This window comes from Gymnoscopelus microlampas, assembly GCF_963454915.1.
Source record: "Gymnoscopelus microlampas genome assembly, chromosome: 22".
NCBI classification, from domain to species: Eukaryota; Metazoa; Chordata; class Actinopteri; order Myctophiformes; family Myctophidae; genus Gymnoscopelus; species Gymnoscopelus microlampas.
Genome location: NC_139959.1, coordinates 12878281 through 12890375, shown reverse-complemented (window position 1 = coordinate 12890375; position 12095 = coordinate 12878281). Strand labels below are relative to the sequence as shown.

At 49.2% G+C, this 12095-nt stretch overlaps 1 protein-coding gene across 1 annotated transcript; it reads right to left on the bottom strand.

The window, feature by feature from the left end:
• Nucleotides 1-621: 621 nt before the first annotated feature.
• On the bottom strand, nucleotides 622-11764 carry usf3 (upstream transcription factor family member 3). Its single transcript, XM_084047986.1, has 7 exons — nucleotides 11649-11764; nucleotides 10299-10430; nucleotides 10113-10144; nucleotides 9547-9629; nucleotides 9336-9432; nucleotides 4010-8979; nucleotides 622-3240 (listed from the first exon to the last, which is right to left on the bottom strand). The coding sequence occupies exons 2-7, from the start codon at nucleotides 10340-10342 to the stop codon at nucleotides 1399-1401; spliced, it is 7068 nt and encodes a 2355-aa protein (XP_083904112.1). The 5' UTR covers nucleotides 10343-10430; nucleotides 11649-11764; the 3' UTR covers nucleotides 622-1398.
• Between the last annotated feature and the right edge of the window lie 331 nt (nucleotides 11765-12095).

Genomic DNA, 12095 nt, shown 5'->3' with positions numbered 1-12095 from the left:
AGCAAATAAATCACTTAGGGCGCACTCCCACCGCATTTTTATTTTACCTCTGGGGCAGAATCTGCCAATGCTTTGTCAATGCAAATGCGTGGATTCCTGGTCTTGCAGATTTTTTCCAAGAATCCACGCATTTGCATTGACAAAGCATTGGCAGATTCTGCCCCAGAGGTAAAATAAAAGTGCGGTGGGAGCGCGCCCTTACACCAGCTTTAACTTGAAATATCGAGTATACTCTAGTCTATGTCTTCCAGACCAATGTTGAAATTTCATCGTAGAAAGCTTGATTTGTAGCAACTTGTTTAACAATATATTGCACTACTTTTATTCTTTTTATGATGCTTTATTTCTCTATTTATGCATTTACATCTTTTAAAAATCTTTAAATGCCCTTTTTGCCTTAGGCACAATCACCACTGTCTGAGGAATTGGCACCACATTTATTGTAACAAAAAATATATAAACTTAGTGGACTCCATGGATCTTCACTTTTTGAGGCAGCACCTCTATAACAGGTTATTTTTTGGGGTTAAAATCTTTTTGCTTTATAGTTGTACGAATTATTTGTCTTTTTACCACACATGATGGCTAGTACAGCTCACAGCTAAAACAATTCAAGTCTCCTTATAAACTTTATTAATCAATTTTGTATTTACAAATACATACATATTGTAAGAATTCTCATATGAAACAATTATTTACAAAATAGCTCTTCACATATGGATTCTGTACAATACAACCTGATATAAGTTAGTAAATTACATTTGTGGGTACTGTGCACAAGTTCATTAACCCTTTGAGGGTTACAGAAAATAAATTCTTCAAACCTAAACTTTTACTAACTGATAGTCCAACCAAAGTATCAGACAACAGGGTTGCCTGGATTGTATCTCCCCAGTCTAAAATATTAACAATTATGACATAAGACATAATATGACAAAGAAAAAAAGAAATGTCAATTTGTAAACCATGAAAACCATTTGCCTGCAATCACATCGTTTCAACCGTGTCTAGATTCCCGAACCAGCTAGCGCTTCACTGCCATTAACTGAACCGTTAAGTAGAAACGTATTGTTCTCGTCTGTGTGTAATTACAAAACATTCCTCCTAATTGATAGGGAAGATAAGTGCTATAAATGTGATTTACTATTGGATATAGACTCCTGTGTGAAGGCAGAAGCATTCTTCCAGCCTCACAACCAGTTTACCAGTCATGTCCTGCAGTCCAGTCAATATACCGAAAAGATCTCCCTCCTCCTAGAGGTGCTGAAACACCAAAAAGAGCAAATACCAGTAGAGCTGTTGGACTCTACTCGGTCCCATATGACTGGTAGTCTTACAAACAGAAATGTAACGTGGATGCTTCAGGAATGCCAGCTCAGCATCACAAGACCGCACAGCTTACACAGCAGAGCTGCCGTCATGGCCAAGGATGTGGCTGATGTTATGGGCGGGGCGATTGGGCTGTTTGCTAGAGTCGGCAGACGAGGTGTTGGAGAGCGACAACAGGGGGGACATGGGCATGGCCGAGCCATCCGTCGGCATAGCCGTTGCGATCTCGGGGAACAGAGAGGTTAGGCTGAAGTTGGATAAGTGAGGGGTGATGCCAGAGGAGTTAGCCATGGGCATGGGTGGCATGTCTGGCAGCAAAGGAAAGCTGGCTTGGCCGAAACCCACAGGGCGAGGTGGGGAGAGGATGGAGCCAAATCGGTTGTTGAGAGGAGGAGCACTGCCCTTGTCGGCACTGGGGCTGGTGAACATCTGGTTGGAAAAGTACTGGAGAGGGATGTCGCTGGGGAGACTGGGGTGGGCGGCTGGGGAGTAGGAAGGATAGAAGGAGGGCAGGGTGTTCTGGGGCTCCACGGGCAGAAGAGCAGGGGTACGGGATGAGCTAGACTGGCTGACAGGAGGAATAAACGGAGCCGAGTTGGTATTGATGGGTGGAGGAGGGTTCATCCCTCCATCAGCAATGAAGGGAAAGCCAAAGTTCTGAGCCAAGTGTTGGTCGGGCACCAGGTTGTTGTCAGCGGTAACCTGAGCACTGTCGGCCATAAAGCGGACAATACTGCTGCGACGTGCCTCGCCGCCAGACTGTGGTCTTCCCAGCAGCACTCCTCCTCCAGAAGGAAGAGACAGGTGTCCCTCGGGTTCAAAGGGGTTGCTGGGCCTGAGCGTACCCGATCGAGGACGGTCACCGGGTCTGAGCTTGGTGGTCTGGTTGTCCTGGCCGATATGACGAGAGCGCTGGCTGACGGATGTATGCGGCCTAGAGGGGACAGAGGAGCGTCCTGGCTCGGAGCTGCCGTGTGGGGTCGGAGGGTGGGGGAGACCTGCTCGCACAGCGGGGCCTCCATGCATGTTCCCACTCACCTGAGGAATGTGGCCCTTGTTGCCGTCTCCAAGCCTCATGGCTGGGGCCTTCTGTGTCTGAGACACACTGGGGCTGGAGGCCTTGGCCTGCATATCTCCTGAGGAACTGCACGGCACACAGCTATAGTCCATGCTTACTGGGGGACAGCACTGCACAGTCCGCTGGTGGTTGCTCTGTTCAGGCAGATGAGGGGACAGAAGGCTCTGCATGAAGCTCTGGTGACATCCCTCCTGCTCCCGGGGCAGGGCCACCCCTATTTGCACTCCCTGAGAGCCAGGGTGAGGGCCACTGTAGCTCCCACGGGCCCTGCCATCTCCTGGAGGGCCTACACCCATTCTGAAACCCCCTTGCTGCTGCTGCTGCTGCCCCTGTGGCCCTCTCTGTGAGGAAGGCACCGACTTTGGGGCCATATCTCCGCCGCGAGACACTTGAGCTTCAAAGCCGCCAAGTTGGTGCCCCGTGCCAGTTCCTCCTCCCATGGTCTTGAATGGGGGGCACTCTGAGACCCGCTGGATGTCGACGGGCCCTGCATGGTCCTGCGGGAGGCGATTCTGGGGGTTATGTCCGATGTTGGCCTTTCCTCTGGAAGTATCAAGGTAACCGCGGAGGTCGGCCTGTTCCTGTGCGGCACTGCGACCGGGCTGCAGATGGAGCCCCATGCGCTGTTGCTGCTGCTGCTGTTGTTGTTGCTGCTGCTCACCACTCGAAGGGCTTTTACCAATGAGGGCCTCGGCAGAGTAGTTGGAGACGCGGTGACGCTCCTGCCGTGATGGAGGGCAGACCAGTTCGGAGGCCCGGGACACTGGGATAAGCTGCTGTTCTAGATTCCTGGAGCTCATCAGCCTCTGCATGTTGTTGTGGTCCTGACCCGGCTGGGGAGAAAGAAGATATTGAGCTTCATTAATATAGACAGACTTTCATGTTGTCAGACTAGAAGCACCCCACGTATTTGCTATTGTGAAACTTAAGTGGCGTTATAGTGGTGCAATAGGGAACACGGATATGTTGGAACGAAATGTTGATAACAATTGAGAAATAAATACAGGTCCCGTTTTCTCCAATACTTCAATATTGGTACTAATACTATACTAATATGTAGTTTACATAAACAACTATGTCTGTGATTTTGTCTGTTTATATGAAGATGTTAAGGACCATACCAGTGGTCTGGCATGTTTAGCCCATTGACTACAAGTAACTCTATACGTGACATTATTGCCAATATATGATGATACTTTGAGTATGGTATGAAACTCAGTTACTGTTGTGTTTTAATGTATTAAAATATTCAGAGAAAAGCATAAATTATGGAGGAGAATTCAAACATCCATGACTTATTACCGACCACCACGCAATGTTTACCCAACATTCACTCAATTATTAAGGTATGTTCGGTAATGTTTTAATGACTATGAAAAGGTAAAGAAAATTAAATTAAATAAAGCAATTAACGGAAAACATATGTGTATGTACAATATATGATCAAAGCTGTGAATTGAATAGATGACTTATCGAAGGCAGTATGGTCTTTTAATAGTATTATTGAGGTAAGTATTCATGTATATACTGTATGTTTCCAGTTCTTTAACTCGTTCTTCAATATACTTGCACTGACAAGCAAAACAATGCCCCTCTACCAACCTTGAGATGGTCTTGTTGGGCCAGGTGGCCACTGTGGTGGGCTCTGGGTCCTGATCCCTGGGCCTCACAGCTTTTCTCTTGATGCCGAGGCCCAAAGTGCTGCTGCTGCTGCTGGATCTGCTGCTGAAGATGCTGCTGGTGCCTGGAGTGGGAGCTCTGCTGTTGCTGCTGCTGTAACTGCTGTTGTTGCTGTTGTTGTTGTTGTTGTTGTTGCTGCTGCTGCTGCTGCTGTTGATGCTGTTGTTGATGCTGTGGTGGGGGTTGATGCTGCTGCTGCTGCTGATGAGACTGTTGATGTTGTGTCTGATGTGATTGTTGATGTGATTGCTGCTGTTGATGTTGTTGGGACTGTGTGTGCTGCTGATGCTGCGTCGCCTGTTGTTGATGGGGGTGTTGTGACTGTTGTTGTTGTTGTTGCTGCTGCTGCTGCTGCACTCCAGGCTTTTCCAGGTGATGTTGTTTCTGCTGCAGGCCAGCAGCGGGCGAGCCTGTCTGGTTTCCTCTGACCAGTCCCCTCTTCTTCTGGACGTGCTGCTGGTCCTGTTGCTGCAGTGCTCTCTGGTGGAGGGTGTGGAGCTGTGCAGGGTCAGGCTGGGTCAGGTGGTGCTGCAGTTGGTATAGGTGGTGTCTCTGCTGCTCCTGTTGTTGTTTCATGTACGGATTCCCCCCCAGGTGCTGGCCCGGCTGGGGTATGGCGTGGTGGGCATGGCCCTGGGGCAAGTGAAGCACCCCTAGCTGATTCTGCTCAAGGGGTCCCTGAGGAGGGCAGTGGCTCTCGGTGGGCCGGAGGACCGTGCTCATGAAGGAGTTTGTGGAAAAGAGGGGGCCTGCACTGTCAGGGTTGATCCTGGGCATAATCATGGCAGAGGAGCTGGAGGGCAGCTGTCCCACCATCATCTGACTGTGGTCTAAGGGCTTCACCTCCATGCGACCCACGTTAGAGGATGGCGGCGGACAAGCCTTGGGCCGTTTACCGGTTGGTAACATGGCCTCGTCTTGGGCCTGGCGCTTGGAAACGGTCTTCACGTGCCGCTCGGCCACTCCGACGCTGGCCTGAGCCCTCATCAATGCACTCTTCAGAGGGGTGTAGTCGTTCAGCTGGACCGCGCCCGAGCAGGGAGGGAGAGCATTATTTGAAGCTTGGATTATGTGGGGTGAGGTCCCTACGGGGGATGGGACTGGGCCTTGTTGTTGACCAGACATACTGGGAGAGCCAGGGTAGAGCTGCTGGTTGGAGCTGGGCCTGATCAGGTTGTTCACACTGAGGCTGGCGACTGTACCGGTCTGGGACTGGCTCTGGGACTGGACCTGGGGGTGAGACTGTGCCTGAGAGTAAGAGATGTTCTGTGGATGTCTGGTTACCGTGGTCCCACTGATAGACACCTGGGAGGGGGGTTTAGCATCCATGGTCTTGGTCAACTTAGCATGCTGTCCAGTCAAGCCTCTGTCTTTACTGTTGGAAGTCGGTGGGGTCTTGGGGGGCTCCCATACAGCTGTGGAGGGGTTTGTGACGTTGTCCGCAGAGCAGCTGCCACCCCTTCTCCCAGGGCTCTCCTGTTCCAGCATAGCCAAAGCCAAGATCTCCGCTTGCTCCGAGGTAAACGTAAAAGATCCAAATGAGCCAGACGAGGAACTAATGCTGTGGCCCTGAGGAAGCATGGAGGCCACAGAGAAGCCCCTTCCTCCCCCAGCACCTGCAGACATAGGAGAGTCTGTCTGCCTGCCAGAGGTCAAAGGATGCTCTATCGTCCCATGATCTAGGTTGGTGTACACCTGCTGAGCCAAAGCAAAGTCCTTTCCAGACTGGATGTCTGCAGCTGTAGCAGTACCTGTCCCCAATGTTTCTTTCTGCATGGTCTCTTTCTGTGACTCCATCTCCCGTCCAGAACCGTGTGGTAGTTTGACCTCCGCAGGACGGGAGGGGGTGGACATGCTCAGTTCTGGCTGTTGTTGTATAGAAGCTCTACCAACGGACACACGCTTCCTGAACTCAGAAGTCATGGGGGCTGGGGTGGAGGCTGTCAAAAATGTCAGAGCAGCCGAGGAGGGCGACGCTGTCGTAGATACATTTATGGAGAGAGTGGGAGGCGGCTGGGGCTTAGAGCAAGGCTGGGGGTCCTGGGTGTTGGCTGTCGTGGACTGACACACTGAAGTAGGCTGGGCTGCCTGGGTTGAAACCACTGGTGCACTTTTGGAGATACTAACAGCACAAACTGGAGGCTGGATCGCAACAGTAGTCACGCTCGTAGTAGAGGCACGTGCATCATTGATCGAAGACCTGTTTTGTGTAGAACTGGTGGTGCTGGCAGGCGTGGAAGCTAGTCTGGTCTGTGCTGTGCTTATTGCAGTAGTGGTGTCTGGACATCTATTTTGTGAAATGGTGGGTTTGGTTACAGTGGAGTTGGTGCCAGCAACTACAGGTGTCGGCGCAGCATTGCTGACAGTTGGTTTCACCGCTGCGACACTGACAGTAGGGATGACTGATACCATACCACTACTGTCAGTATGACTGACATTGACTTCACTCTGTGCTGTGCTGACACTAATGACAGATGCGCTCTGAGAGGCCTGGGGGGTGCTACTGGTGGTGACTGTATTCTGGACTGAAGATTCACTGGATACAGTCAGTCTACTAATGGATGAACTACTAATGGTGATTATTTTCTGTGTGCTTTGCGTAGAAGTGACAGCATTTTCTGTGTTTTTGCTTTGTGTGGACAGTTTACTAGAATTTGCGGCATTACTGGTTGCAATACTAACTGCAGACGTCGAGTCCACAGCTTTTACGACAGAAGACGATACAACTTCAGCTCTGGTCACCTGAACCGTTTGACTGTCTACTGGGGTGGCTGCTGGTTTGGCTGCAATGGTGACAGCAGGCTGTGCAGGTTTGAGTTCTTTTCTCCTGACTGCTTTGGTCCTTTTGGTCAAGGTCTTTTTAGTAGTCGAGGCTGAGCGCGGCTTCCTCCCGGAGACCTTAGTAGGATTAGCCACCGGCCCTGGTTTGACTGGGCTCTTAGCAGGGACTTGAAGCTGCCTGACAGGGAGAGTCAGGGTTTCTCCAGGGACAGTGACACAGGGTGGAGGTGGCGGTTGCTGCTGAGCAACTGACGGTGGTGGAGCAGCAGCAGCAGGAAGATGTCCACTGTTCTGGCTGGAAATGGTGAGTGGGAGGCCCTGAGAAATGCTCTGATTGAGACTGCTGAGAGCTCCTAGACTGTTGAGGGCCACATTGGTAGTTGGTTCCTCAGTGGTGGTGGGCTGGACCAGCTGAAGTGTACTCTGGCTTCCCTGAGAGCCTGCCTTGTCAGAGGTCTTCATGGGCTGCAGGGCAAACACCTGGCCATTCACAGTGATAGTCTGTGGGGCCGGGGCAACAACTGGTGGGGTAGAGGAAGTGTGGGTGACCTGCACTGTCTGGCTTACTTGAGGTTGAATGGGACGTGGCAGAATGTGCACCAGCTGCTTTCCCCCAACGGTCTGTATGCAAGTTGTAGAGGTTGCGCAGCTCGTTGTGGCAATCTGAGTGGGCATAGCAGGCACTGCAGTAGGCACGGTAGCAGACACCATACCAACCTGGGGGGTCTGTGGGGCAGGTGCATTCTGATTGGGGGCTTGGATGATGACAATATGCTGACACGGTGTCTGATTTGTTAGCTCCTCACGGACAATAGACTGGGTCGGGCAGGCATTGGCCTGTTGTAGGATGACCACACTCTGGTTGTTGGTGCTCTGTGAAGCTGTGACCCCAGACACAGTTGTCCCTGTTGGGTTGACCTGTAGGACCTGCATGGTCTGGAGCAAGGGCAGCACAGTGGCCTGCGGCTGGGGAACCAGGGTTTGTGTGAGCGGCTGGGGTTGCGGGATGAGGGCCGTTGGAGGATGAGCAATAACAGATGCAGGTTGAAGTACTGCAGGTTGCGACTGCGACACCACTATAGCAGACTGGGGAAGCACAGCACACTGGGGTTGTGGGGCTAGGATAGGTTGCTGGGCAGGGGTCGGGATGGCTGCTCGTAGTTGGGGAGGCCTCTGAATGGGCTGCGCTTGGATATGGGCTGTGATGGGTGCCTGCTGAGGTCGCACCTGGATTTGAATGGGCTGAATGGAAGGTTTGTTTCCCGTGGGACAAACGGTCAGTTGCTGCACAGTCTGGCTGGTGGTGCTCTGACAAACCGGCTGCACCGTGTTCCCCGTCAACTGCAGTGTGGTCCAGGTTGTTTGTGTGCTGCCTGCTGCTCCGGCCCTGAGGTGGGCTGAGCTATTGGGTATAGTGGTGTAGCTGACGGTCCTGTAGGCAGTGTCCTGTGTGACCACAGACCCGACCTGCGGGGCCAGAGCTCGGGATGTAACTACAGCCTCGGGTAGATTGCTGAGGCTGTGGACCGGCTGAGCAAGCTGCTGAGAGGCTGGACAGGCTGCTACAGTCAGGCTCTGTGCTGGAATGGTGGGTTGGGGCAGCTGAGGCAGGCCGGCGGTGACGGCAGGGATCTGGAGGGTGATGTAGGACACGGAGGGTGGCAGAGTGGAGACTGCGGCCGGCGTTTCCAACAAACACTGCTCTACAACCCTCAGTCCCGGCACGGACTCTGTGGCAGCTATGGCTGCCCCAGGAAGAAGCGAAGGGGCAGGGGAAGAGGTGTTGACCTGCAGTAGGGCTCCGTTCACCCTCACTCCGGCAACAACCTCCGGTGAAGGCTGAACGATCACAGCATCAGAGGGTTGTTTCCCAGCGTTCGCTTCCTTCCCTGCGGGGCACAGCACGTTCCCGTTTGAGTAGACGATGATTCCCTTTGGGAGCTGTTGAGTGGGCATAACCTTGGCCACCGTGGCACAGCGCTGTTTGCCCTTCCAGTGGATGGTGGGGTCTTCGAGGAAGTTGATGTCATGAGCTTTCAGAAGCTCAATGTAGTGGCCGCTCTCTTTCCGCAGCTCCTCCATCTGACGCCGCAGTCGACGGATCTCCTCCGCTGCAGAGACAAAAGAGACAAATCAGTGGTGCAAAGACACAAACATGCACACAGAATAGAATACATAGTGTAATACAAAACAGCGAAAAATGGGGAACATCTTCTGTTGTTAGTATATACTTAAAAAACATTCATTGCTATGTGCACGTGACAAACAAAAAGTACAAGGAGGGATAAGTATAACCTAGGCTCATTGCAGTCTGACAACGTGTCGCGGGTTCAAATCCCGATCCCGGCGACCTTTGCTGCGTGTTACCCCTCGTCTCTCTCTCCCCATTTCCTGTCTGTATACTGTATACTATCAATAAAGGCCAAAACAAACTGAAACTATGAGTACAGTATTTCTTTCACTTCACCTTGCACTTTATCGCCTCCTTCCAGAAGCATTGTGTCATTTTGTTTCTTCAGGTCAGTGATGTAGCGAAAAGCCTGGTCCAAGATCATGTTTTTACTCTGAAAACAAGGGGATAAATGTTAACATCTAAAGCCCCCGACCAACTCTGACACAAATCTGTATCACAATTACCGTCATTTGAATGTGACAGGGAAATGGTGCCTGTGTCTTACCTGTTTCAGAGCCTGGGAACATGGCAGAAGGTTGCCAATGCGATTAATTCCAGCATTGATCTTTTCTTTCCTGTGTCTCTCAACTAAAACAAAAGCAAGTTCTTTATTTATTTTTAGGTACAACTAAAATGGTTCTAGTACAGGGGTCTTCAATGTTTTCAGGCCAGGGACCCCCTAGCTGAGAGAGAGATGAAGCAAGGACCCCCTCTATATTGTATACAATTGTGTTTCAGATAAAAACATTTATTTTTACTTAGTCTGCTTTTTTCCCCCTCTACACCTATAGCCTCTTTGCCAAAAATAGCCGATCTACAAGCTCTCAACGCCTCGCAGCGCGAGGCATTGAGAGCTTGTAGATCGGCTATTTTCTCCCCTCAGAAAAGGAATTCTAGGGTTCAAGTGGTTAATGTAAAAAACTAAATCCTATCACACAAAGATTTGGCAGACCCCCTATAGTAGCTCTGAGGACCCCCTGTTGAAGACCCCTGTTCTAGTAGTTAAAACAATATTCACTACTCAGGAGGTTCCGCAAATGAGAAGAACACCAATGCACAACATTGTCTCACCTGCATTGTGAGATTCTTTGTTTTTCTTCTTTCTGAAAAACAGAATTAAGATTACAAGTCAAAGTGAAGCTGATGTGACAGGCTTTCAATGGCTATGATCCTAATATACAAGGAACTCCCTCCTCTGATGTTGTTTAATCTTAATAATAATCACAATAAAGATGATGTTTTCTCATAAATCCATACTTAGGCTTGCGTCCAGGGGTCTGGGTCTCGGTCATCTCTGGCATCCTGTCCCAACAGTTGCCTAAATCCCTATATGATAGGGTAACACATTCACCAGCTGGACCTCAAATGCTGGACCCTTCCCTGACCAATCTGCAAACAAAAAGATTTGGCATCAGGGTGACATGAATTATAAATCTGCCCTAGGCAACAGTGCCACGTCAAATGAAGACATCTGTATTCAATGTTGAGTAATGTAATAATTTGCTGTGATATGATTTGAAGTAGGAGTCGTGGGATATTGTATGCTTTGCTAGCCTTGGATCAAGACTATCATATATGTATTTTATCGAGTCTGACTTTTACTTTCGCATCATAGATAGATGAACTTTATTTCAGACACAATAGGTCCATGTAAAAAAACAGGGACACAAAACAGACAATAACAACACAGAGATAGCCTGAGTACCAGACTGATTTCACTCCATAAAGGCCAGATCAGTAATAAAAACATACAATCATAGCCTCCAGTGTTTCCAAAAGCATGAGGAATACCTAGTATCACTGTGTGTGATCCCTGTTAATGATGACAGTCTGATATGATGACAGTCTGGAGCAAAGACCAAAGATGTTTTGCAAGACAACGTTAAGTTTCCAACCAGCTAACAAGGTAATGGAGACAGATTAACAAAGCCAGACAGCTAAATCCACCAACTATCTATTGTGCATATTTTATGAGGTGTGTGACAATGACAAAAATGGTCGGTATTACGATGACTGTATTAGTTTTAGCTTAAAAACAGACAACCTAGGTATTTATGCATCTAACTAGCCCTGTGTATTGCTAGCTACCCAGCTAGCAGTGTTGCCATATTTTATGAAAGAAATAAGTAACCAGGTCTAGGAAAACAAGCCCAAAAGAAGCAACTATAGGCCACAAGAGCACTTTATCGGCTATTTGAAAATAGCCTACTTAGATTTGCATTTTTTACTCGTGAAATAAAATGTGGAATATTCTTTGAAACATTCTAACACCACAAATGCTCCCCTGGGCACGAAACATTTATGAAAATATTTGAGAACCACTGGTTTAACCAATAATTAAAAACTTTGAAAGCACGCCTAAATAAACAAGTACACTTTAGAAACAACCCAAACAAATAACGCAACTCGCAACTACCAATATTTACAAGCAACTTTACAGAAAAAGCCCTAGGTGGCTTATAATAAGCCGACATGGCAACACTGCTAGCTAGTACCGAATTAGCTTAGCATTCGCCTACCGTTGGCGACAGTACTTTAAAAACAACAAAAGCCAAGGACAGATCCCTGCGGTGCTTAGCTTAGCAACTGATGCGACTTCCCACTGACCTGCAGTAGCCTCAACATTTCAGGGACCTTGTGCCCTGACTGTCCAAACTTTGGGGTTTTGGAGCTAGCTGGGCTAGCAGAGCATTCAACTCAACTCTCTCTCACAACAATCCACACCAGTGTTGCCAGATATTGTGAGAGAAACAAGCAACCCGGTCTAGGAAAACAAGCCCAAAAGCAGCAACTTAGGCCACATGAGCACTTTAAACCAATGATCTACGAGCTCACAACGGGTCGCGTTGTGAGCTTGTAGATTTGCCATTTTCCAAAAGAATCTTGAAGAAATTTTGAAATATGTGCAATATTTTTTGAAACATTTTAACAACACAAATCTGGTACTGGGGTCCCTGGCACAACATGTTTTCAGATGGGGGTCCGTGGACAACACACTATATAAATACATATCCATTTGGGGGTCCTTGACTTGAAAATGCTTGAGAACCACTG

What these genes read in the sequence shown, in the direction of transcription:
- usf3 (XM_084047986.1), bottom strand. Translation starts at nt 10,342, where the DNA reads ATGCCAGAGATGACCGAGACCCAGACCCCTGGACGCAAGCCTAA. An exon ending in ACCCCTGGACGCAAGCCTAA is followed by an intron (nt 10,145 to 10,298) that starts GTATGGATTTAT and finishes TCTGTTTTTCAG; the next exon opens with AAAGAAGAAAAACAAAGAAT. An exon ending in AGGAGGCGATAAAGTGCAAG is followed by an intron (nt 8,980 to 9,335) that starts GTGAAGTGAAAG and finishes TTGTCTCTGCAG; the next exon opens with CGGAGGAGATCCGTCGACTG.